The sequence below is a fragment of the Carcharodon carcharias genome, chromosome 18 (genome assembly GCF_017639515.1).
Source record: "Carcharodon carcharias isolate sCarCar2 chromosome 18, sCarCar2.pri, whole genome shotgun sequence".
NCBI lineage: Eukaryota > Metazoa > Chordata > Chondrichthyes > Lamniformes > Lamnidae > Carcharodon > Carcharodon carcharias.
The window spans coordinates 94,094,388-94,120,763 of record NC_054484.1 but is presented as its reverse complement, the minus strand read 5'-3'; the positions used below and the strand labels follow the sequence as shown (position 1 = coordinate 94,120,763).

Here is a 26,376-nt window from a genome sequence, read left to right as displayed (position 1 = left end):
TATTTAAAAAGGAAATAGTTTTCTGGACCCTAAAGGCATCAAGGGGTATGGGGAGAGAGCAGGAGTATGGCGTTGAGATAGACGATCAGCCATGATCATACTGAATGGCAGAGCAGGCTCGAAGGGCCGAATGACCTACTCCTGCTTCTATTTTCTGTTTCTATGTTTCCCAATCTAACACCATTTAAATAATACACTGCCATTCTGTTTTTCCTACCGAAGTGGATAACTTCACACTATCCACATTATACTGCATCTGCCATATATTTGCCCACTCATTCAACTTGTCTAAATCGTTTTGAAGCCTCTTTACGCCTGCCTGACTATTCACACTCCCACCTCGTCTTGTGTCATCAGCAAACTTGGAAATATTGCATTTGGTTCCCTCATCCAAATCATTGATATATATATTCTGAATAACTGGGGCCCAAGCACTGATCCCTGCCGTACCCTACCGGTTACCACCTGCCACTCTGAAAAAGAGCCATTTCTTCCTACTCTCTGCTTCCTGTCTCTTAACAATTCTCAGTCCATGCCAATATATCACCCCCAATCCCATTTTCACACTAACCTCTTATGTGGGACTTTATTAAAAGCTTTCTGAGATTTGAAATGCAGCACGTCCACTGGTTCTCCCTTATGTATAATGCTATTTACATCCTCAAAAAACTCCAGTAGGTTTGTCAAACATGGGCCAGAATTTTTAGCTTGGCGGGTGGATGCGCAACCGACCGAGCATGAAGTGATGTGTGATGACGTTGGCTGAGCATGCCGACATCAACGTGTGGTCGCGCAGTAGTTCGGTTGGCAGGTGCACACTGGAGAAGGCAGCACTCCCTCTGACAATTAAAAGGCCTGTTGAGGCCATTAAGTTATCAAATGACGTTAATTTTTCACTGCCTGTTCAACCTAACGGTTGGCGGCAGGCGAAAAGGCCAAGCTGCCTTTGCATTTTTTTGGAAACCTCATCCATGGGCAGGATGAGGTTTCCAAAAGCAAATACAAATAAAAGCCTTATTTTTTTTTACTTAAAAGCATGTCCCTGCTCATGTGACAGAGTCACATTGGGGTACATGTTTTATTACATTTTTCTGGTGTTTATGATTTTTAAAAATCTCTTTTCATCTCCCTGAGGCACGGAGCTGCCTCAGGTAGATTATTCAGCACTCTCTCGCACGCATGTGCGAAGTTCGTGCTAGGCCTGACTGCCTTCCTCCCTTTGCCCGTACAAGCAGTGCTCAGAGCTGCCACTCGCCTATCATGCTTGGTGGGCCTAAATTGGCGCGCCAGCATGAAATCACGGTCTGCTGCCGATTGCGGGTGGCAGTCGGCTTCCCGCCCGCCCAGGGCAAAATTCTGCCCATGATTTCCCTTTCATAAATCCATGTCTAATCCCGCTGATATTTTCTAAGTGGCCTGTAATCACATCCTTTATAATAGACTCTAGCATTTTCCCTACGACTGATTTTACGCTAATTCCCTGTTTCCTCCCTCCCTCCTTTTTTAAATAGTGGGGTTACATTTGCCACTCTTCAATCTTCCGGCACTACTCCAGAATTTTGGAAGATGACATCCAACCCATCTACTATTTCCACGGCCACTTTCTTTAGCACCCTGGGATGTAGATTATCGGGGACTTATTGGCTTTCAGTCCCATTAATTTCATCAGCACTATTTTTTTGGTTATGCTAATTTTCTTCAATTCCTCTTTCTCACTAGACCTTTGGTTCCCTCGCATTTCTGGGAAGTCATTTGTGTCTTCTTCCGTGAAAACAGAACTAAAGTAGTTGTTTAATTGTTCTTCCATTTTCTTGTTTTCTATTATAAATTCTCCCATTTCTGCTTTTATGTTCCTTGCACGTTTACTTTCAGACTCTATTTTTCCCCTCTCAATCAATCTCTTGGTCCTCCTTTGCTGAATTCTAAACTGCTCCCAATCCTCAGGCTGGCTATTTTTTATGACTCCTCTTTGGACCTAATACTATCCTTAATTTCTTTTGTTAGCCATGGTTGGGCCACTTTACCTGCTGTGTTTTTGTGCAGAAAATAATGTATAACTATTGCAATGCATGCATTAGTTCTTTAAATATTAGCCATTGTCTATCCACCGTCATTCCTTTTAATGAAGCTCCCCAACCTATCGTAGCCAATTCACCCCTCAGACCTTCATAGTTTCCTTTGCTTAGATTTACAGCGCTAGTTTCGGATTGGACTACTTCACTTTCCATCCTAATGAAGAATTCTAGCTTGTTATGGTCACCCTTTCCTAAAATACCCTGCACAATAAGATTATTAATTAAACCCTTCTCACTGCACAATGCCAAATCTAGGGTAGCCGGTTCCCTAGTTGGTTCTTTGACCTACTGGTCTAAAAAAAAACATCTCGTACACACTCCAGGAATTCATCCGCCACAATATTATTGCTAATTTGGTTTTCCTAGTCAATATGCAGATTAAAGTCACCCAGGATTACTGTGGCACCTTTGTTACATGCATCTTTAATTTCCTGTTTAATGCCATCCTATACCTTCCCACTACTGTTGGAGGCCCACAGACAACTCCCACTAATGTTTTCCGGCCCTTGTTGCTTCTTAACTCCACCCAGACTGATTCTACATCTAGATTTTCTGAGCCAATATCCTTTCTCATTGTTGCACTGATTTCATCTTTAACCAACAATGCTGCCCCACCTCCTTTTCCTTTTTGCCTGTCCTTCCTAAATATCATATACCCTTGGATGTTCAGTTTCCAGTCTTGATCACCCCGCAACCATGTTTCTGTAATCTCAGTCATATCGTACCCATTTACATCTATTTGAGCTGTTAATGTGTCTACTTTATTGAGAATGCTCCGTGCATTCAGATACAGTGCATTAGACTTGTGTTTTTAACATTTTTACACATTTTTTTTGTACTATGGCCCTATTTGCTGCTAGCCCTTGTTTCCTCAGCCTTCCACTTTTGCTTTCTACTTTTCTATCTTTCATTTCTATTTTTGTTTCCCTCATGTGTCTCCCCGCTCAGGATCCCATCTCCCTGCCACTCTAGCTTAAACCCTTAAACTCAATTTAAATAATTTACACGTTAATACCTACATGAACAGCTGTGCTGAGAAAATCTTTTCCCAGCACATAACCAGATAAAGAGAGACTGCACAAAGAAATCTGCACACTGAAAATATAATCAACAGAAGAACTTAATCACCAACATAATCTACTGCCTGTTGTATAAATCTGGAGAAATTCAATATGTAACATCTTACAATACAACCTGTTGGACAGTCAAGGACAAGTGTAGAGTTCAGATAAGGGGGGGTTAGAGATCAGAGGAATAAATGGGCCAGGGTGTGATGTTGCAATCTCATTCCAATTTTAATGCTTTATATTCCGTCCTTATTTTTAAACCAGCATTTTATGGAAATCGCACAGGTAAACTTGTCACACTATAGTCAAAACCTGCCCCACCTCAAGTAGGAAGTTGACAGGATGTGAAATGTTCAGGCAGACAGTAGCATTGTGGTAATGTTGCTGGACTAGTAATCCAGAGGAACAGCCTAATGCTTTTGGGGCATGGGTTCAAATCCTACAATGGAAGCTGGTGGAATTTAAATTCAATTAATAAATCTGGAATTGAAAGCTAGTCTCATTAATGGTGACCATGAAACTATCATCAATTATCATAACAACTGATTCACTAATGTCCTTTAGGGAAGGAAATCTGCCATCCTTACCTGGTCCGGCCTACATGTGACTTCAGACCTACAGCAATGTGGTTGACTCTTAACTGCCCTTTGAAATGGCCTAACAAGTCACTCAGTTCAAGGGCAATTAGGGATGGGCAACAAATGCTGGCTTTACCAATGACACCCAGACCCCATGGAGAATAAAGAAAACATAGACATATGATTTTAAAAATATTATGGGTAGGTAGCACTAATATTCCTTTATCGTGCAGCACCTTGTGACTCAATGGCTGACCATTTCAAAGTAACACACATTATCCAGGGCAATGGTGTGCAGATCACCTACCACATAAGCTATTGAGTCACATTCCCCCACAGACATCATGGGCTGAATTTTTCCGTTGGCGAGAGGGGGGGCGGGGCCCGCTCGCTGACATGAAAGTGACGCGGGATGACGTTGGGGGGAATCCCCGACATCATCCCACCCCATTTAAATATTCAGGAAGGCAGGGGCACAGCACAATCAGCTGTCCGCCTGCCGACCTGTCAATGGCCAATTGAGGCCATTGACAGGATAATTAAAACAATTAAAGGACCTGCCCGTCCAACTTTAAGGCTGGCAGGCAGGCCAGGAGCCCTAGCGGGCTTCTGAAAAAACATGAAACCTCATCCACCGGCGGGATGAGGTTTCATGTCGGTTTTTAAAAAGTTTATTAAAGTTTTTGTGCACTTTATTAACATGTCCCATCTCATTGTCACATGAGGGGGACATGTTAATGATTTATTTTTCTATTTTTAAAGTTTTAAAACCTTTCAGCGATCTCCCTGATGCAGCACTTTGCCTCAGGGAGATGTGCGCTCTTTCATGCGCATGTGCGAAAGAGCACACTCTCGCTTTTGGGGAATCCCCCCTGCCCACACAGGAAACGCACAGCACTTCCTGGCAGACTTATTTGGCCTGCCCACTTAAAATGGCAGCGGGGCCCACTTCTCCAGCAGGGATCGGCTCCCCGACCACCGGAGATTGGGTCGGACCGTCCGCCCAACAGGCAAAAAAATTCAGCCCCATGTCTATGCTATACCTTTATCAACAGGGATCTCATCCTACTCTGCTGTTCACTCCCCATTGTGTTTAATACCCCTCTTTATCAAGCAATGAATTTTCTTTTAAAACCATTTATAGACTTTGCTTTAGAAAGCGGGTCGTGGCAGAAAACTCCACATACTAACCACTGTTTGATCAAAGTAACCTCCCTCTTAATTCTTTGTCATAAATTTGAGTCCACTTGGTATCATAAAGAGAATAGCCTTCAACTATAAATATATAGTAATCATTTTAACGGCATCATTGTGCCACTGCCTAACTTGCTTGTATCAAGTTCCCCTCTCCCTGTTAATCAGTGCATTGAATTAAAATGCCATTAGATAGCAGAGATGTGTTAAGCGATCATATATTATTATTCACAATAATTTTTTATCTTTCTGAAGCTCACAAGTGATGCAATTGGAGAGAAAGGTCTTCACTATCTTATATTGCACCTACTTTCATACAGTGGTAGTATTCCTTTTGGAAAAGGTTAGTAATATAGAGAAACAGATGAATCAAAGTTAACAAGGTTAGAAATTATTATGGAATAGAATGAATGACCTCAGGTGAAGAATCTTCATCTACACAAAATGGAGCAAGAGCCTGGAAGTGAGAACAGAAGAAAGCTGCTTTAGCATGAAAATTAAAATCTGCATTACACTGCTCTCATTCACAGTGGAGGTAAATCCATACTTACAGCACATCACTGACAATAATTAGATTTATAATCATTGCAATATATAGTTTGAACAAACATACAGTGCACTGTTTGAATGCTTATTCTCACTTTCGGCATTGTATCCAGTCCCTGTACTGAAGTTGATGACATCTCAATTATAAACTACAAAATACTCCTCCACACTGACCCTTGTTAATTTTTCCCTTTTTTCTGGACGTATTAGCCCTTTCTCAATTTTGCTCTGCATGAACATGTTCCCATGTTTCCAGTGATGCTTGGCTGGTCGTTATTTCAACCCCTCCAGCCTGCTCTGCCACTCATGGCTGATCTTAACCCCTTGATCCACCTTGATTTCATGACCCTCATTACACTTAACTGACAAAAATCTATCAGTTTTGAAACTTTCAACTGACTCCCCCCAGCCTCAACAGCATTTTGGGAAAGAGTGTTGCAGATTTCCCCTACCCTGCATATACAGAAGTGCTTATTGGCATCACCCCTGAACTGCCTGGCTCCTATTTTAAGTTTATGGCTCCTTTGTTCTTGACAACCGCACCAGAAGAAGTAGCTTCTCTCTATCTACATCAACAAATCCTTTACTCACTTTAAACACCTCATTGAGATCAACTCCTAATCTTCTGTACTCAAGGGTCTATGCAAGCTGTCTCTTCAAAGCTCCTTTAACACCATTTGCCCAAGTGATCATTAATGATTTTGACAGCAACTTGTTAACAGACTATTCTACCGCACTAGGCATCATAGCTACATCAGGTCTGTCCTCACAACCAGAACACAAGGGTGGATGACATGTTCAAGCTGGTACACTGGATGATTTTCCTTTCCTAACCCAGATAAACTAATGCCTTCAGTAACAAGCCCTACAGCCACTCGTACTGAGATTCACTAACCCAGTCCAGACCTGGAACAGCCCAGTAATAATGGCTAAGCTTCTCACTGGGACACTAGCTGAGCCAGCAGAGAAGAACAAAGGTTTTGATTGCTACATGTACTGTTAAATTATTCCAGTCCTGCTTGTATAATTTTGCTGTTATTTCTCCCTATTAATTCTGAATGTTACAAACTTATGAACTCCTTTTATCCATCAATAGATATCCTACATTCTTCTTCCTCACCTGGTAACTGGAGAACTTCACTGTGGAGTTAATTTTTGGTGTCTGCCCACTGGAATGAATGGAAGAAGAAGCATATTTAGCTATAGTGTCAGCCATGGCTTGTGCATTACTCTCCAAACGGATAATACGCAGAAGCAAAATGATAAATAGATACTACCTTTTAAGAACTTAAAAAGTGAAAAGCAATCAAATTCTAGAGTGAATAATCATTTATTACATAAGCATTTATACCTCAAGAAACATAACTCAGTTCTCACCATATTAATCTAATTTAAATTTAAAATGAATTTCGGCCGATAAAATTTAAAACAAGCCTGAGGTCTTAAATAATTTGACGGTATCATATTGGAGTCAATCTCTTGAACATAACTGAAGAGTTATACTGAGACATCACTGGTGCATACAGCAGTTTCTGTACTACAGTCACATTCAGCTAAGCCTCAGCAGATGGTCACATCCAGAGCAAAAAGCAGAAACTAAAGGGAATAGCTCAACAGTTTAAAACAAATATTCCAAATGATCAACTTTGGACACTTCTACAAACACCAACAAACAAAGCAAGATCTGAATAGAAATGGTCATTATTAAATTTAGCGCTCAAACTTTAAAGATGCCAAATAATAAACTAAAACATTAAAGCCATGCATGCCCCCAATTAAAAACGAGAGAGTATGGTAAGAAGACACTAATGTGGCTGACTGGCCATGCCCAAAAACAAATAGTTTCCAGTTGGGTCACCTTACATAAGAATCCTGTAGGAGTTGTGTAACATAAATCAGGACCAACAAGAACTCTGGGCTAGTTTTAAACAGCTAATGGGATTTTCCAGTTTTGTTTTTTAATTGGCCTTTGTTTTTAATCTGTTTATCCACTGGCCTCTCTCAGGAGATTCCATGGGCCCAGACAGGCTGAGAAATGTCTGTATTGTGCTGAATAAGACATCACAAATGTGAGACACAAGCTGGATGGACCAGGTCTCTTTCTGCGTATCATTTTTAGGAGAGACATAAAAGATTTGGACTATTCTTTTCATTTGAGGAGATTTTTTTTTCCCTTTCCATATTTAAAGCATTCAATACAATTTCTTTTACTTTGCAATGGAACGTTTTGTTTGGGGTTCCCCAGTTGTTTTGGGTTATTTAACAAGTGCCTGAGACATACAGACAGGGAAGGCTCCAGCTTCCATTCTCGTGCCATGCTGATTTCAGCCACTGCAGTCACAGTTGGCCTCACTGTCCCTGGGTTTGGTAATAGAAAATTGACATTGCCGTTTCCAATTACAACTGACCCCCTCCCACTGCTAGAAGTATGCGTATGGTCATCAGCTGACGACAGGATCAGGTTCAGTTGCAGTGTCCCTGTGGCAGTGTCATGGCAGAATAGACTCGGTAAGGTTATTCAGATATGAAGAATGGGAAACAGAGTGAAATACTGAATCGCATTTGTAGAATTTTCACTGCAAAGAAAAAAACAAACACCTACAGGACAGGCAGGCAAAGAAGAAAATACAAATTAAAAAAATCTTTGTTCCTTCTGTCAAATCATAAGTTGGTATTAATGAAAGGAAAATAGAACTTACTTCACTGCAGATGCTTTAAGTCCTAAAGGGGCTGTTGTTTCCAATTCCAAAGGATATAGATGCACCTCACTACTGTCCATACAATTCAGGTTCAACCTGAGTGGCAAAAAAAAGCAAAAACATTTTAAATAAATTAATAGTCGTGTTAGTTCATCACAACAATTGCGAGTTGCTTCATGCAGCTTAGAAATCATTTTTTTAATCAATTGGATTATTTTTGAATATTCAACAAAGTGACTGAAAATCTCTCATCAAGCCTCTTCAACATATCACAATGCCGGGTGCTCCTCAGTGTACGGAAGCTGTTCATTTAAGAAACCAGCTTCACCTCTGAGGAACATGCTCACATTCCAAATGGAGGATATTTTCACATACTCACACTCCAAATAGAGGATATTTTCATACAGCTCACAACCAAAGTGAAGGACATTCTCACATACAAAATGAGTCAACTTAATTGCACACTGCGCATAATAAAAATGGAGGTCACACTCAAACAGCTCACTGGAAATGCAGGTCAATTTCACATTACTCAAGTTGAAATGGTAGTTTTGAAGGAACGGAACAACTTGCTCAGGATAGTAGCAACTTGACAATTACAGCATACATATTTAAATATACACATTCACTTTCCAGAAAAGTTACACATTTTGTCTGTTAGTCCATCAGTTACTTCTTATTAATTGTTGGCCACAATATACAAACAAGAACATGTATTTCAGTGCGAGGGAGGATTTTGATTGACATCCATGTCTCACAGCTGTGAGAACAGACGGGGCAATGATTGCCTGTCACCTTTTAGGTGGATGGTTCTATAGCCAGAAGCTTCTGATGGGGTATTTCTCTTTCAGCTCGTCAGCCTATAGTCAGAGCGTTGGAGGTAGTCTGATTGTTGTAGTGTTCTTCCATGTAATAAGTAACCAACCATTTTCAGGCATCTGGTTATGTTGCAAGATAACTGGGAAAATGTCTTTGTTTATGTTTACGATACATCAAAACAATACACAGCTTATACTGAATACTGTTCATTCACCTGGTCTGTGTCAATAAATTGGTCTAGTGCTTTGTAGCCTGAATCTCAGTTGGATTGAGTGTATATTCATTCTAGCTATTGAATATGAGCAGAATCGTGTGGTAGCACCTGATACATTCCAGTAATCACCATATGGTGCCAAAGGGTCTCTGTTTGATCTCTGGGTCTTGCTATCATTCATCTTGATACTGGGCAGCAAAAGTGTAACTCAGGTCATAGAGGCTGGAGATTCATTTACAAGAGAGGCCAATTAACCTGGGTTGTAAATATAGCATAAAACCCCAAACCATAACACCCACACACAGAAAAATACATATGTAGCATGTGGATAAGCATTTTATTAATCACACCTTTCTATACACATCATACATTCACCTTATTGGTTGGAAGTTCATAACTTCAGAGGAAGGTATAGTACTAAATAAATGTGAGAAGAGGGTAACTTTCAATGAACATGTAAGTACACATGAATGATAAAAAAATTCAAGAATGAAGACTTAAAATTGCATGAAGGAGCAGTGGAATACATTATTAAGGTTTAATTTGTTTAAGGCTGTCTGAAGGATATGGAAAGTTGCCTCAACTGTTGACAGTTTCGTAGTTAAATCAAAGATGCTTAAGGGTTAGAAGTAGATTGTGAATACACTGAAGATCAAGCATCACTTGTAAAAGGAATTGTAACTGACTGCAATAGTTTGTGTACTCGTTTACACATACAATTATAATAACTGAGGAATTGAGGCATAACTACTGCTGGTGAGCAAGTCTGCAAATCAAAGTGCGAAAGATAGTGCGATAGGATAGTAAGGTTTAGTTGTGGTATAAAGCTACAGAGATGATAAATGGCTGGTACAGGACATGTGAGAGAGGCAGCGGAGAAGAGAGAGATTGGGCACAGTAAATTGGGGAAAACAAGCAGAGGAATAACACAGAAATTAACAGTGTCAAATAATATTATTCAGTATTTGACTCTAAGGTTTTACGGGAAGGAAGCGAAAATAGAGGAAAGTTAAAAGCATTACACAGACACAAGACATATAAGTGAGGAGATAAAGGGAGGCTAGAGGTAAGAAAATGGAAAGCCAGAGGCAAGACATTCGAGGATAAAAATTTCTGCACACTTTTGTGATAAAGTAATTTCAAAAAGATCAGTGATTCATTTACTGTGGGTTAAGATGAGATTTATAGGTGAGCAATAATCAGTTTACTGCAGGTTAAGATTACATATTAGACAGGTAATGATTACTCTCCTGGGGGTTACAATTAGATTTATAGAGAGGCGGTGATTAGTCTCTCCGGGGAGGTGGGGAGGGGTGGGTTAAGATTACAGGCACAAAGGATTGTATGCATTGAATGAGAAACAGGCAGATGGTGCTTGTTATTGGGAGAATAAATAAAGTAAGAATGAAGAAGCACTGGAGATTGAAGATAAGGGTTGTAAATGCTGTGTTTTCAGGATTAAGGCCAATCTTCGGCAAACATAGAAATTTTATGGCCAGATTTATCAATAGATAGTCAAACGGAACTGTCTTTAGAAATTACTGAAAGTGTTCGGGGTCGGCTCAGTCAGTAGAAGAGAAAATGGCTGTATTTAAAAGGCCAGGATTAGAAAAGATCAACTACTAGGTTATAGGAAACAGATGAGATTCTTTGAACAAAATGAATGAAAGAGGAAGGGATAAGGAGAAATTGGAAGGTGGGCAAGGAATATCGTAAAGCACAAAGTAAAACTCAGTGAGGTATACAAAGCAGTACCTCTCCTGTTCCTGGACTGTGCTTCCTGGCAAACTCATGTTTTCTGTCACTTCTGGTCCTGTATCCAGATGCTGATCTGTGTTTTGTCTGCAACAGAATTGTGATATTAAAAACGAAAAAGCCATTTTCTGATTAGCGACATTAGATAGAAGCCTGTAGCTCTTCACAAAGGTATTATGTTTTAATTCTTTTGGAAAGAATGCACAGTTCCTCCTAATGGGTCATTGTGAGCTACTCCAGGGATTAACGTAAGGATACAGTTTTGGTTCTCCCCTTAGCAATAAGCAGCCTGTACTGTACAACAGTTGCAGAATGTGCAAGCCTAGCTCGTTTCCATCAGTATCTTTGGTGACTAGCTTCAAATGCTTTCTTGTACTATATGAAATGCATGAATATACAGCATATGAAAGAAAAAGGAGTCAACATATAAAAATTACAGGAGTAACAGCATGCATATATGACCATAAATATTAAGTAAATTGAATTTTTGGATAAAGAGAATTTGAGCGATATACAGATGGCCAAGAGGCTTGTTATGAAAATTATGGCTCACAATATTAATGGGCCAGGATAGAGAGTGAAAAGTAGGGTGTAAATGGATCTTTTTGGATTAGTGGGATGTGAGTAGTGGAGTGTCTCAGTCATGTTCCAAGTAATCTGGTATCATTTCAGTGAATTTTTGCTGAACCTTTTCATGACTCTAATACCCTCGCTAAAATCGGATGGTCAGAACTGCATCAGTCCCCAACTGTGGCTCAACTGAGGTCTTGTACAAGTTCAAAATCACTCCCTTTTATATTCAGTTCCATGTACATAAAACCCAGAACGTCATTTTCTTTTTTATGTCTCTAGTTGTTTAAAGATCTGTGTATCAGCACCTCAAGATTTATTTTTCCCAAGCAGTTAAAAATATTAACATTTTGACGATGCTGTGTTTCTTTCCTCAGGATACACAGCTTCACATTTCACAGCATTAAATTGCATCTGCCACCTCTAGACCCTCCCCAATAAGATTGTCAAGGTCTTCTGCCATTTTTTTCCTACCTGTTTTATATAAGTTTTTAATAACAAAATTGATAGAGGTTTTGAGAAGAGAGATGGTGAAAATTGCTTAGCGAATAAATACAGGAGCAAGAGGGCATCGACTCAGGATTGTCATGCGAGGAGTAAAATGTCAAGTTAGATTAATTTTCCTTCTTCATAAAGATTATTTGAGCATGGAATGTTCCAAGGCCAGGATTTTTCAGTCGTTGTGCGGGGGGCGTGCCCAACATGTCAGCGTGTAAAATGACATCATCACGCTGTCTTGCGATGTTTTGTTCGGTGGGCCTATTGAGGCCATTAACGAAGTAATTAATGTCAAGTTTACGCTGCCCATCCAACCTCATGGTTGGTGGGCAAAAAAGCCAAGCGGCCTTTACGTTTTTTAGGAAACCTCATCCACAGGGTTCCCAAAGCTTTTATGAATTAAATAAAACGATTTCCTGAAAAATAAAAACGATTTCCTGAAAAATAAAAACATGTCCCATCTCATGTGGCACGGTCACATGACTAGGCATGTTTCATTAAATTTTTATTGGCCAGAATCTTTGGGTCAGCATGCAGGGGCAGGTCCCACTCACCGATGCATCAAGTGATGTGCGCGTCCCGATGTCGCTGCACGCCATTCAGATATTCAGTTCGGTGGGCGCGCACTGCAGTTGGCAGTGTGCCCGCCTGCCCAACTCCCAAAAGCCTATTAAGGCCATTTAAATATCAATTGAAACAATTAACAGGGTTGCCCGTCCAACCTTAAGGTTAGCGGGCAGGCGAAGAGTCCAGGTGCCCTCTGCATTTATCACAAAGCCTCATCCACAGGCAGGATAAGGATTCGTGAAGGTTTTTAAACTTTAATAAAAATTTTAAACAAAACTCATAAACATGTCCCAGCTCATGTGACACTGTCACATGAGGGGACATGTCTTAAATTTTTTTTTAAATTTATATATTTTTCAAAGTCAAACTAATCTCCCGGAGGCAGCTCTGAGCCTCAGGTAGATTTCTCTGTTCCTTCAGGCGCATGCGTGAAAGAGCGTAGGCCCCAACTCAGCCTCCTCCCCACTAAGCGCTCTCGGGTGCGCGTCACGCTGGGCAGGCCTTAATTGGCCTGCCCACGTAAAATGGCGGTGCACACCCGCCCACACCTACTCAGCCCCCACCTCTCCTAACGGGGAGAAAATTCTCCCCGTTGATTTTGTTTATTGTTTTCAAAAATGCTTCAAACTCCCTGAGGCAGCTCGGTGCCTCAGGTAGATTTGGCTCCAGCTCTCCCTCCTTCCCCGCCTGCAGAGTTAGCACTCAGCGCTACCACTCGTGTATTAGGCTGGGCGGGCCTTAATTGGCAAGCGCTCCCATCAAGCCCACCCAACACGAGAAAAATTCAGGCCCAAGAGGCTGTTTAGACAGAGACAACCATATCATTTAAAAGGGATTTGGGCCAGTATTTGAAAAGGAAGAATACGAAAGAATATAAGGAAAGGGCAATTAGATTAAATGTTAGGTACTGTATAGGTGCAATGGGCCAAATGGCCCCACTGCAAGGGAAAAACGTACGGCAACTGACTATACTGACCTGAAATGTTCTTCATATGACACAAGGTACTAATACAAAGGATCCCACATTCGTGTGCTAATTCAATGTTTCAAGTACCTGATCTGAGAGCAGTGATTAAATAATGTACTTAAAGTGATCAATCTAGATTTGATTATTCATCATCCACCCACACAATAAATCTAGCTTGGAGGTTGCTACCCACCTTCTGTGGGTGTCAGGGAAGGGGAAGAGTCTTTAAAACCTAATAAGAATTTTGCCTTCTAGCCAGATGCCAGTATTACATGCTGCACATTTAAAGGCATGGCAGATCTGTTGCCAGGGGCCAGGGAACATCAATTACATTGTACGCTCTACTTTTGAAACAGAGGAAAGATCACAAGCATATCAGTGCTTGCACCAAGCAACATCTAAAAATTTAATTATTTCTCTGTTTCCAATGAAAAGCAGGGAGTTTAGCACAGTGGGTGGAATTTGGTCTTCTGATTGAATGCTGGTCAGGGGGTGATTTATTAGCATCAACCTGACTCTCAGTAGCTGCCCTTGCCTGGTTTTGTGGAGTGAGCATGCTCCTGTGCATACTAGCATTTGGCATTGGTCCAGCAATGCTGGGAAAGGAAGCATTAAAACTCCTTGAAACAGCTCTTAAAGGATTGGTTACAAGGGTGAAGTTGGGCAATTTAAAAGGTAAGAGTCATACAGACTCTAACCGTTAACTGTGTTCCTCTCCGCAGATGCTGCCAGACCTGCTGAGTTTTTCCAGTTAATTTTAGTTTTGTTTTAAAAGGTAAGTGGTTGGGTATGACGGCAAAAACTTCTCATAGCAATTACAATGGCTGTTACATTTCAGCCTTTAAATGATTGCCTCGGCAACCGAAATGTTTGGCACAACCCAGTGACTGACATAATAAAATTGGAGACAAGAAACTAAGGGCAGAATTAAGTGGAGCAGCAGGACAGTGGGGTGCTGGGAGAATCAGGTGGGAGTACCCATGTCTGATTCCCGGCGTCAGGAAAACTGTCTCCAAATAAGTCGAAGGTGGAAACGTTCCAAAACAGAGATCCTGACCCTTGACAGCAGGATGCCGATTAGGTTCATTAACGAGCCACCTTGGCACAATTATCCCTGAGCCCACTGGAACTTATGTGCCTCATGGATTTGATGGGGCTCTCATGCTCTCCCAAAGGCCACGCAGCAATCCCTATTGGGTTTGTCTGTGGTCTCGTAGGAGTGTCCCATGTCCTCGATTTAGGGACCTGGCACTGGGGAAGGGACAGCTGCCAAAAGCCTCCCCATTATCCTTGCCTCTGACCCCTGTGCCCCACAATCTATGGCCCCTACTCTTGCCTCTGATCCCCATGTCGCCCCCCCATCCCCATCCCACCCAGTGGCCATCAGTCCAGATGGTGCTGCCAGTAATGGAGGGTTGCTGGCCTCTGATTGGCCAGCACCTCGGGGGGGGGGGGGGGGGGGGGGGGGTGTGTGTGTGTGTGTGTGTGTGTGTGTGTGTGTGTGTGTGTGTGTGTGTGGAGAGAGTTGGAGGAGGAGGAGGAGAAGGAGGAGACCACATGTCAGGAAATAAATTCCTCCCCAAGTCTGTGGTCTAATCTTGGCAAGGCTAACACAATATCGTCCTTCTCAATGGCTGGCAAAATGGAAGTGTTCCAGAAAGATGCAGTAGCGTGAAGGCTGGTCCTGTTTGTCACTCTAGGGAACTCTGCCCATAAGACAGAAAAAAGCAAAATAAATACTGCCTAGCAAACAACTCACCCATGCGACCAGGATATTCCCTGGTTAAATCCCTTTTGTATACTGAGTGAGCTGACCTTGGCTGCAGTGCTTTGACCCCTAAGGTGAAAAGAACCACCAGCTATTTGAATAGAGGATGAGGGTGAGGTACTAGATATAGGTGCACATGGCACTGAACTGTAGCATGAGCTCATGCCATAAGGGGAAGGACAGAAACACTAAATAAACATGATCAATATATAAAAATTACTGACATTTGTTCTACTGTCCAGCTTGCATCTTCCTCAATTCGTAGCATCTCCTCAGGCTCCGTCACACGACCCTGTGGAAAAGTAATAAGCATTACTAAAAAAAGAATCAGTTGCATCCCTAAGAGGCACAGCTACAATGATTGATAATTTTATACTGTTATAAACACCAACTTGAATTGCACATAAAAACCCTTTAATCTTGGCTATGAATGCTGACAAATTAAAACATCTGATTAGTGGGAGTAAGACTCCCTCCACATTAATTACAAACAGAAATTTTTGGAACAGATCTAGGTAGAATAAATTAGTATTATCAAAGTAATTTACATATAAAATATAAATGAGTCACTGTCCCTCTCATTACATTACAGCAGTGCTCTTTACATCTATGGAGCCACTTTTAGCATATACCACAGGGAAATTGCTTTAATTAACTGGGATACTCATATATTGACCTAGGCTGCTACTTATGTTGTGTGGAACATGATCATCTGGGAGATGATATTTTGGCTGTTTTCTTCGATAGCGATATTTTAATGTGTGTAGGAGAGGAGAAATCAAGAGACATAAAAGAATGCATCGATGTGACAGCACTGCAAATTGTGGGAGGCCGTGGAACTTGTGGTCCATCCAGTGCAGAGGAGATGTACAAGATAAGGACAGCACCAACACATTAAAGGCTCATCTACAATTGTGGGTTTTACAGCACACCACTTAATACTTTGGTATTTAAAGGCTTCTATTCAATTAACTAAGGCCAATCATATGAAATTACATCTTCTAGTAGAAAGCAAGATTCTGAGGACGGAGAAATGATCAATCTTGTGTTTAAACATTTACTGAGCTTTACTTCCATAACCAGACAGTGGATTCCCATTCAGCTGCATTTGCAACAGCTTTCCTGAAGTTTCCTGTGAAGTCCAAAACTTTTCATAAAACAGAGATTATAATGTAAAGGATGTTCTTTATTTTCACATCTCAGATAGGTAGCTGTGCGTGGACTGATTGATGGAAGCAATATTAAGTTGGCAGCTGAAAGTAACGTGACATGCAAATTATTGCTTCCCAAGAGGGTGATCAATTTAGGACTAGATTCAACAGCTGCCATTTAAGAGATTAGTAGAAGTACAATAGGAACCAAAGTATAATTTGTGACAGAGGTTCTGAAATTTCCACCTGTAATTATTTCAAGGCTAGTTTTGGTGATTTTTGCTCCCTGCTCATCAAGCTGTGGAACCACATATTCTGAATAACTATTCTGTTTAATAACATTAGTTTGCATGAAAAACACTGCAGAAATTACATTAAAAATTGAGGTGATTATGGTGCTGATTTCAATTAGTTTCTTTCTCTCATTTTAACTTGTACTGCAGCTGATAACACTAGATACAAATGCGGAAATAGACAAATTTTACAAAAAGCAGAGCAGATCTGATATCCATTCAAATTTCTGAACCCTATGCTCTACCTGCAATCTAGGTGCCCTTCATAACTGGTGTTTAACCAATCAAACCTGAATCTTTAGCATTTGTATGTCTGGACAATGCCTAAAAGGGATCCGACTGCAACATTCAATAGGACATGAATGCGGAAAGAATTTTTTGTTCAATAGTTTAAATTTCAAAGATGGTAAGTTCTCAGGTGGTTGATAGGATGCGATCATAATTGGCCAAAGGTGGCAATCCCCAAATTCTCCCCAAAGGAGTGGATTGATGCAGCATGTACCTCCTTGACCGAGGAGGAGAACAATGGATTGTGAACAGATAGAGCTCCCAATCGATGAATGTAGTGGCATTAGTAAATGCCATATATTACATGATATGTTCATGTACAGTTAGATCCAGGGAGCACTCTGCATTCGTCACTTGCCTTCATGTAAGTCCTAAACTCAGAACTCAAGACATCATCCCTGCCGGACAACCTCTCTTCTACTTCTACATTATTTTGCAGCAGCTCCTTCGACTCCTGATCAGATTCCACTGAAGAAAAAGAATTAAAGGAATAAAAATATAAAAATAAAGTTATTCCACTTCATGAAGAAATTATAGCATGTTGAAAGAAAATTTACCATCACAGACCAGTCACCTATGAGGTGGTTCAATAAACTAAGTATCCCTTGCACCCTAATATAGTATTTGATGCTGAAGCAGTGATCCTTTCATTATGTAATCACTGGTAGAGTGGTCATAACTTGTGCAACCAGTAGACTTCCTGTGGTGCTGCTAATCATAAATCAGAGAATTTTGACATTTTGAAGTGTGACAAGAAGAAAGTGAGATACTTGCTGGAAAAGCACACCATATGCAACCCTTTTAACTTATCACGGATTTACTGAACTCAAGTCATAAAAATCGAAAGTAAAGGAAAAAAATAATTTAAGGACATGTCCCCTCATGTGACAGTGTCACATGAGCTAGGACATGTCTATGAGTTTTATTAAAAATTTCTATTAATGTTTTAAAACCTTCATGAACCCTCATCCCGCCTGTGGATGAGGTTTGATGATAAATGTGAGGGTGACCTGGGCTCTTCACCTGCCCGCCAACCTTAAGTTTGGACGGGCGGCTGAGTTAATTATTTCAATTGGAACTTAAATGGCCTTAATCAGCCTTTGACAGTTCGGCGGGCACGCAGCCAACTCCGGTGCACGCCAGCTGAACTGAATATCTGAATGATGAGTGGTGAGGTTGGGACACACGCCCAATGTCACCGTACATCATTTTACGCATCGGCCCCGCTCACTAACCCGAAGATTCTGCTCTTGAAGATTTAGAAAAGGGAATTTGTGGAGGTGTGTCTTGCTGGTGATAACTGTATCTGGACAACTCAGGCGGAGTGGAATGATTGTTAAAGGACACTGGAAGTTTTGACCTGGCATGGGACGGAGAGGTGAACCTTTGCTTGAGAGCCGGGAGTGACTTTCAGACCGTTCCTTTATTGCTGCATATCTGCCAAAAATATGGCACAGAGTAAAAGCGTTTCATTAACATATTTTGGTTGCATTTGTTAGTTAACGTGAAATGTAGCTTTATCTTTAGTTTGATGTATCAGTTGCCGTTATTAATGTCTGATCTTTTTGATTTTTGCTTGTTTGTTACAGTAAAAGTCTTAAAAAGTGAAATCTTGTCAATCAGTTTCTTTCCATTGGAGTTGTGGGGATTCTTTTCTTTTAAAAAGTTATCGGTCTCTAGCAAGATTGAAGCAACTCCTGGGGTGGTTACTTAGACTTATTAATTGCAATTTTTAGAATGAATACCAAACTTATAGTGAAGCTTACCTATTTCCCAATACTCTGTTGTGATTACTACCAATAGCTATTAGAGATCTGCAGTTACTTTCCACTCTCTCCATGACCGGATCAACACATGAAGGCACACCTACCTCTAGAGCACGAATACCTGCTCGGGTTATAACCTATGCTGGACTGGACTATATACAGACAGCAAGATTACTACAGCAGTCACCCAACACTCTCAAACATAAGCACCTCCAGAACACCATATAAACTTAGATAATATAATTAGCTTATGCATCTGATCTGATCTGAATAGTTCAGGTAAAACCAAAATAATCAGAGATTTTTTTGATATTTAAGCGTGATGAGCCCATGGAGCCTGTGCTAAAACTAGCTCCACAGTGAAGTTATTTAGCATGGCTCCATTTTCCTTCTATAACTCTTCAATGTCTTTCTTCAAGTGTTTAGCTGCTTCAACAGCCTTGTATGGTAACATATTCCATATTATCTTAGCCCTCTGCAGCAAAGATCCTAAATTTATGTCTCCTTGGTCTAGAGCAACTAACCATGGAGACGGTTTTACACTCTTTACTTTCTCAAACCTATTCGTAACTTTGAAGACTTTCAATCTTCCCTTAACCTTGTATTCCAGTGAATATTGTCCAAATTTTCAACACTCTCTTCATAGCTATGTTGCTCACTCTAGCATTATCCCAGTGAACCTGACATTGAACCTTTCCCAAGTTTCAATTACCTTTCTATAGGGGAGAATTTTCAGCCTGACACTGTCACATGAGGGGACATGTCTTAAATTTTTTTCTTTATTAAAATTTTTAAAACTTAAACATTATCTCCCTGAGGTACCTCTGTGCCTCAGGGAGATTTCCGCGCACCCCCGACTCAGGGAATTCCTCCCCCCGCCCGCACAGGGAGCTCTGCACAGCGTTTCCGGGCGCATGTCACACTGGGTGGACCAATGTAAAATGGCGTTGACGACCCGATCAGGGGTGCCGATCAGGTCTGCGTCCGCCCCCGCACAACACCCCCAATGGGGGGAAAATCCTCTCCATAATGTTTTATATAGAGATTCACCGTCACCTCCTTTGTAATAAAAAACAGAACAACCAATGCTTTATTTCAGATCCATGCATCTGCACTCCAAGATCTCTTTATTCCTCCACTTTGTTCAGGATATCATCTTTTTGAGTACATTTAAGTTGTTTCTTCCTTTTCCCATTTCACATTTACTTTGTTGAGTGAATGACTCAGAACTAGTCAGATTGCCTGACTTTCATCTTAGGTAATCTAACAGGCATGTTGTTAATCATAAATCACTTACCTTTCATTGATCTAACATTCAAATATTCCTCTTGTTTATTCAGCTGATTTTCTTCTGAAATATGCGCCATCTGAAGGGTCAGACTGCCTGTATCTTCATCTGAGGGCTAAAGGTGGAAATCTCACATTAAATGCAACAAACAAATATAAAGGCATCATCGCACAGCAGAAAGCTTTACCAACACAAAGTACACTTTCCCCCTACTCCAAGAGATATACAATGATTTCTGAAAAAGAACATTAACTTTAAAATAAAAATTGAAATTCTTTTCCTCAATTTGTTAATTATTCTAGTTGCTTCTATATCATCCAAGTTTTAATCTTCAAGAGTATATGGAGATGTGATTGAATCTACATATAAAATCAATGAAAATAAAATGCCCAAGAAATGCTAAGCAAGTAACGTTGGTTCTATTCATACAAAAGAAGGAACAGACTGCCTGTTATGATTTAATACATTTTGATGATGCAATAGTTACCTGGCAGGGTGACAAACATAAAGCAGATTAAAACATTCAAAACAATCTGGACTGATTAAGCCAAGGGACTAATGAACGGCACATTGATTTTAATAGATTCACTGACAAGTAAGACAAAAAACAACAGAAAAGGGGAGGAAAAAAGTACATAAACTGAATGCAGGTTAATTACAAAAGGGTGAAAAAAATAAATGGATTAAATAATTAAGGACTGCTCACCAGGCTAAACAAATAATGTGATGCATAGAATTATACAGAATATAAAGCACAGAAACAGGCCATTTAATCTAACAGGTCTCCACCAGTGTTTTTGGTTGACATGAGACTTTTCCCACCTTATTTCATCTCAGCCTGTCAGCACATCCTTCTATTCTTTTCTCCCATGAGATAATCCAGCTTCCCCTTAATCTTATGGATTTGATTGTAGATCGAAACAGTACAAACAATGAATATTACAATCATTGGCAGACATTCATTTTGAGCTGTACATCCCAAGGGGCTCTACACAGTTCCCAGTCCCTCGGTGCACTGTAGCAGAAAGGTCTTAGGCAGCGACCCTTCCCCATTGCGCCTTTGCGACGGCTGCCCCAAGCTTTAGTGCGTCCCTCAGCACGTAGTCCTGGACTTTGGAATGTGCCAGTCTGCAACACTCGGTCGGGGACAACTCTCTGCGCTGGAAGACCAACAAGTTACAGGCAGACCAAAGAGCGTCTTTCACCGAGCTGATGATCCTGCAGTTGCAGTTGATGTTTGTCTCGGTGTGTGTCCCTGGGAACAGCCCATAGAGCACAGAGTCCTGTGTCACAGAACTGCTCGGGATGAACCTCGACAGAAACCACTGCATCTCTCTCAAGGCCAGCATTTATTACCCATTCCACATGGCCCTCAAGAGGGTGGTGGTGAGCTGCCTTCTTGAACTGCTGCAGTCCCTGTGATGAGGGTTCTCTCTTCAGAGTGAACTGAATTGGCTGAAGACAGGCTTTTTTGATGGTGCAGACCTACGGAGAAGGCCGAGATGGATCATCCACTCAGCATGTTGGCTGAAGATGATTGTAAATGCTTCAGCCTTGTCTTTTGCACTCACATGCTGGGCTCCACCATCACTGAGGATGAGGATATTAGTGGAGTCTCCTCCTCCAGTTAGTTGTATAATTGTTCACCACCATTCACAACTGGATTTGGCAGGACTGCAGAGTTTTGATCTGATGACTTGGTTGTGAGATTGCTTAGCTCTATCTATAGCACGCTGCTTCTGCTGTTTGGCAAGCATGTAGTCTTGTGTTGTACCTTCATCTTGTTGGCACCTCATATTTAGGTATTCCTGGTCATGCCCCCAACATGCTGTTCTGCACTTCTCATTGAACTTGGATTGGTCCCCTTGCTTGATGGTAATTGAGGGTATATAATTTTGCTGCTGCTGATGGCCCACGGTGCCTCATGGAAGCGCAATGAATCTGTTTTAAATCTGTCCCAATTAACATGGTGATAGTGTCACACAACACAATGGAGAGTGTCCTCAGTGTGAAGATGGGACCATGTCTCCAAAAGGACTGCGCGGTGATCACACCTACCAATACCAGCAGGGACAGAGGAAACTGCAACAGGTAGGTTGGTGAGGACAAAGTCAGGTAGATTTTTCTACTTGTTCTTTCATCACCTGGCACAGGTTCAGCTCTTAAGTGCTTGGTCAATAGTAGTGCTACCGAGTGATGGATACTTAGTCTCTTCTTCAGAGAGTATATTGTGCCTTGCTACCCTCAGTGCTTCTTCTAAGTGATGTTCAACATAGAGGAATACTGACTCATGAGGTGAGGAGGGAAGTAGGTGGTAATCAGCAGCAGGTTTCCTTGACTTGAAGCTATAAGAGTTAGCAGGGTCTGGAGTCAATTTTGAGAACTCCCATGGCCACTACCTCCCAACTGTACACCACTGTGCCACTGCATTTGGTGAGTCTGTCCAGTCAGTGGGACAGGACATAGTTAAGGGTGGTGATCAAAGAGTCTGGGAGGTTGGTTGAAAGGTATGATTCTGAGTATGACTATGTTAGGTTGTTGCTTGACTATTACATCGGGCAACTCTCCCTATTTGGCACTAAGTCCCCAGATGTTAGTGAGAAGGACTTCGCAGGGTTGACAGGGCTGGGAGTATTTCATCCTGATGGTGTCTAGGTTGTTGTGGACTCGTCCATCTGGTTTTATTACCATTATATTTCTTTGTGGGATTTGATACAACCAAGTGCCTTGCTAAGCCATTTCAGAGGACAATTAAGAGTTAACCACACTGCTTGTTAATATGGCAACCACCTTGTTAAAACCAATTGCTAGTTAAACAGGTGATGGGCATTAATTATCCTAACTGAACAGAATAAAAAAGGTACAGCTGGAATACTTTGTATGGAAGCTATGAGCACTGAGGAATTGTCTTGGAAATAAACTAGCTTTAACCAAGAGACCAGCCTGGATTAATTCTTCCACCACCTCTTATTGTGAGTAACACTGCTGTGGGTCTTGAGTCACATTTGGCCAGAATGAGTAAGGAGGACAGATTTCCTTCCTTAACAGACATTAGTGAACCAAATGGGCTTTTACAATATTCCAATAGTTTCATGGTCACCAATATGGAGACTCACTTTTATATTTAAATTTATTAACTGCATTTAAATCTCCCAACTGTTGTTTGGATTTGAACTCATGTCTCTGCATTTTCAGTCCTGCAACATAATCACTATTTCTTATTGCACCTGTTATGTCCAACCTTGAGCAATTTAACTTCAATAGCTATTTTATGCACCGAAGGTGTAGAGAATAGCAACAATAGCATTTCTGGGGGTTAGATATCCATGACTCAGCTGAACTTATCTACCTTACAAAGATGACAGGGAGAGGTGGTGACGATCCTCTAAATGCTAAGAGACATAAATAACAGATATTAAAAAACTATTGTACTTGAATAGGTGCAGTACTTGGGGTCTTAAATACTAAATTAACAGTCTTCCAATAAGATGCCACATTAGAAGAATTCTCCTTCCATACAGAATAATGGATATGTGCATAAGTCCAAGATTGTGACAATTTAGTTCTACCTGAAAGGGGCTGATTAAACATATGTATTATTGACATACACAAATAGGAAATACTGCCCATCTGCATGGTCTTGTTAACTGTATTGCTGAATATTAGAGGAAATTTGTATCCAACACAAACTGCTATGTGAACATATACAGGTTAACTGAAAGAGGAAATCACATTTTACCAAAAAATAAAAAATTACTACTTTGAACGATTAATTCTTGCTTTGTCACTAACTTTTGTTCCACATGTATATAACAATAAGAGAAGCTTTTCTGTTCCTGTTTTATGGTTGATATAATTTTGCATTAAAAGGCAAAAATTCCATCCAGATCCTCTTGCACTTCACAGAATCCAGAGGGGATAAAACAAAGTCACAAAAATTCACTCTCTAAATTACAAAGAATTGAAGTTTGACATACTCTCAACAGTGGTTGTGAATCACTCTGCAACAGTCTAAGGATGTGATTAGCTGCAAGTTCTTCCTTTTTCTTTTAACATATGTAGTAGCCTAATGGTTATAGTAATGGGCAGGCGATCAAATCCCACCATGGCAACAAAGCTGACAAATTTGCGGGCTGGTGCCAGGAAATTAAGGACTTGTCTTTAAAAACTCAACTTATGTCAGGTGTGCCATAGTTGATAGCACTGTCCTGTCACCTCTGAGTTACAAGGCTCCAGGTTCAACTCCCACTCCAGGCTTGAGCACAAAAATCAAAGTTGATACTCCAGTGCAGTGAGGGGCTACTGCACTTTTGGATGAGATATTAATCCGAAGCCTGATCTGACTGCTCGGGTGGATGTAAAAGATCCCATGGTACTATTTCGAAGAAGAGCAGGAGAGTTATCCCTGGTGTCCTGGCCACTATTTATCCTTTAATCAATATCACTATCTGTTTAATAATTCTCTCACTGCTGATTGTGGGTCGTTGCTGGGCACAATTTGGTTGTCATGTTTCCTACATTAAAATAGTAACTACACTTCAAAGTAATTAAGCTGTAAAACACTTTTAGGCATCTGGTGGTCATGATGGGCAATATAAATCAGCAATGGAACACATGACCCCAAGCTGGTGGTCATCCTCAAAAGAATTGACCAGCAAAACCCCTGAGAGCGGAGCGTCCTGACAAGGCAGCGGAGGCCTTGCAGACAGAGGTCTCCCCAGCCCCGGAAGAGGTGCCACCCCTCGGAGAGGGAGGACCTCGTGACTTTTGAGGTCAAATGTGACTCCTCCCTTGATGAAAAGGTGGTGGCATCTCCACCTCAAGTCCTCATTCTGCCTTCTGGGTGGGGCCCAAATCCCCGACCCCTTGCTGCAGTCCCCTGAGCAGGGGCCTTCGGGGGTCGGCGAGGGTTGTGGTGATACCCCACCATGATTCACCTTGCACCCCCGAGATGCTATCTGGGGACTGCAGCAGTACTTTTACGGCCCCAAGCGTTGGGTCATTAAGCGGTGGTGGTGAGGAAAGCCGCCCCACTCCCTCCCAACCTTTAGTGCTGGTCACCTCTGCCCAGGGTCTGGAGTTTTTCCCAGACTTGCCAAGTGCCCCAGCACCTAGGACGCAGCAGGGTTCCGCGCTGCCTTTACACTGCGGCCCAGAACTGGAATTGGAGACCAGAGATGACCCCTCTGCCCTTGATCCTGGGGGTAGCATCGAGGTGGAGCCCCCATACTCAATATGAGGGAGGGGCTGGAAGCGACGACCTGCAGGAGGAGGGGGTTTCCATTAGTGAGCACCGGGGGCGACTTGGCATTGTCGGGTGAGGCGGTGGATCCCCTGATGCCCCCCATCGATTCTCCCCTCAGCCCTGTATGGGAGCTCCAGGACTTTTTAGCAAGTAATTGCAGTTGCCAAGACAGGGTGCAGTCAGACTTCGACCAGTGGCATTCATTTCCACTGGCGTTCTGGCCTGGCCACGAGGCCCTCAAGGCCCCCGGGCTGGACCAGAACGCCAAGCGGAGGGTCCACACGTTTCTCACTGGGCTCCTGAAGGAGAAGGCGGCTTAGTACTCCTCTCCTTCTTGCACTGAGGTATTGGTGATGGGTTAAACATTTCTGACAAAGGAGAATACCATAGCTAGCAATAAATGCAAGTCTTTTTTTTCCTTTTCAACTGGTTCTGTGATGTCCTTCAGCGAAGGGAACCTTCCAGCTCTTCTTGGTCTGGGCCTGTATGAGGCTCCAGTCTTACATTGTGTTTGCATTTTAATGCCCTCAGGCTTCATATGGATGTATTCTCCCAGATTTTATTTTAAGCTTTTGCAATTATTTCTTTGGATTTGACAGGAAAAGTTCTCTGCTTGCACATTAAAATTTCTCTTCCCTAACCCCCAAATAATAAGAGGCTTTACATCCCTTTGCAATCTAAAAAAACAGAAATTTGAAATGGAATATTTTAGACAAGCTCTTTCTGCTTCCTGACCACAGAGGCTTATTTAATTGGTGAATAAATAAAGGATGTTCCAAGTAAATAAACAGATAAAAGCCAGTAGCAGTTTTATGCTCAATTAGATTTGTATTACCACTTCCTGTGTATCTTAGTTGCTGTATTTATGGTCTAAATTCAAGCAGGCAGTAGTGGAAAGTATAAAATCAAATAGCACCACAGTAGATCCATGTAATTTTAATAATTACTGGCTTGGACATTGCACTACAATAATTACTGGCTTGGACATTGCACTACTTGGCTGCAAAAAAAGAAAAAAATCCTGGGAT

The 26,376-nt window shown here is 41.4% G+C and overlaps 1 protein-coding gene across 8 annotated transcripts in view; it reads right to left on the bottom strand.

Annotated features, from left to right (window-relative positions):
• Positions 1–26,376, bottom strand: part of lrch1 (leucine-rich repeats and calponin homology (CH) domain containing 1) — a 212,337-nt gene that overhangs the window by 41,222 nt on the left and 144,739 nt on the right. For 6 of the 8 annotated variants that reach the window (XM_041211006.1, XM_041211007.1, XM_041211011.1 and 3 more), the window contains exons 8-14: positions 20,113–20,218; positions 17,408–17,517; positions 15,542–15,609; positions 10,948–11,034; positions 8,160–8,255; positions 6,581–6,629; positions 5,330–5,371 (exon numbers count right to left, since the gene is read on the bottom strand). In XM_041211006.1, the coding sequence (XP_041066940.1) occupies positions 5,330–5,371; positions 6,581–6,629; positions 8,160–8,255; positions 10,948–11,034; positions 15,542–15,609; positions 17,408–17,517; positions 20,113–20,218 (558 nt within the window). The remainder of the gene's footprint in view (positions 1–5,329; positions 5,372–6,580; positions 6,630–8,159; positions 8,256–10,947; positions 11,035–15,541; positions 15,610–17,407; positions 17,518–20,112; positions 20,219–26,376) is intronic. The other 2 variants (XM_041211008.1, XM_041211010.1) reach the window with 2 other exon arrangements.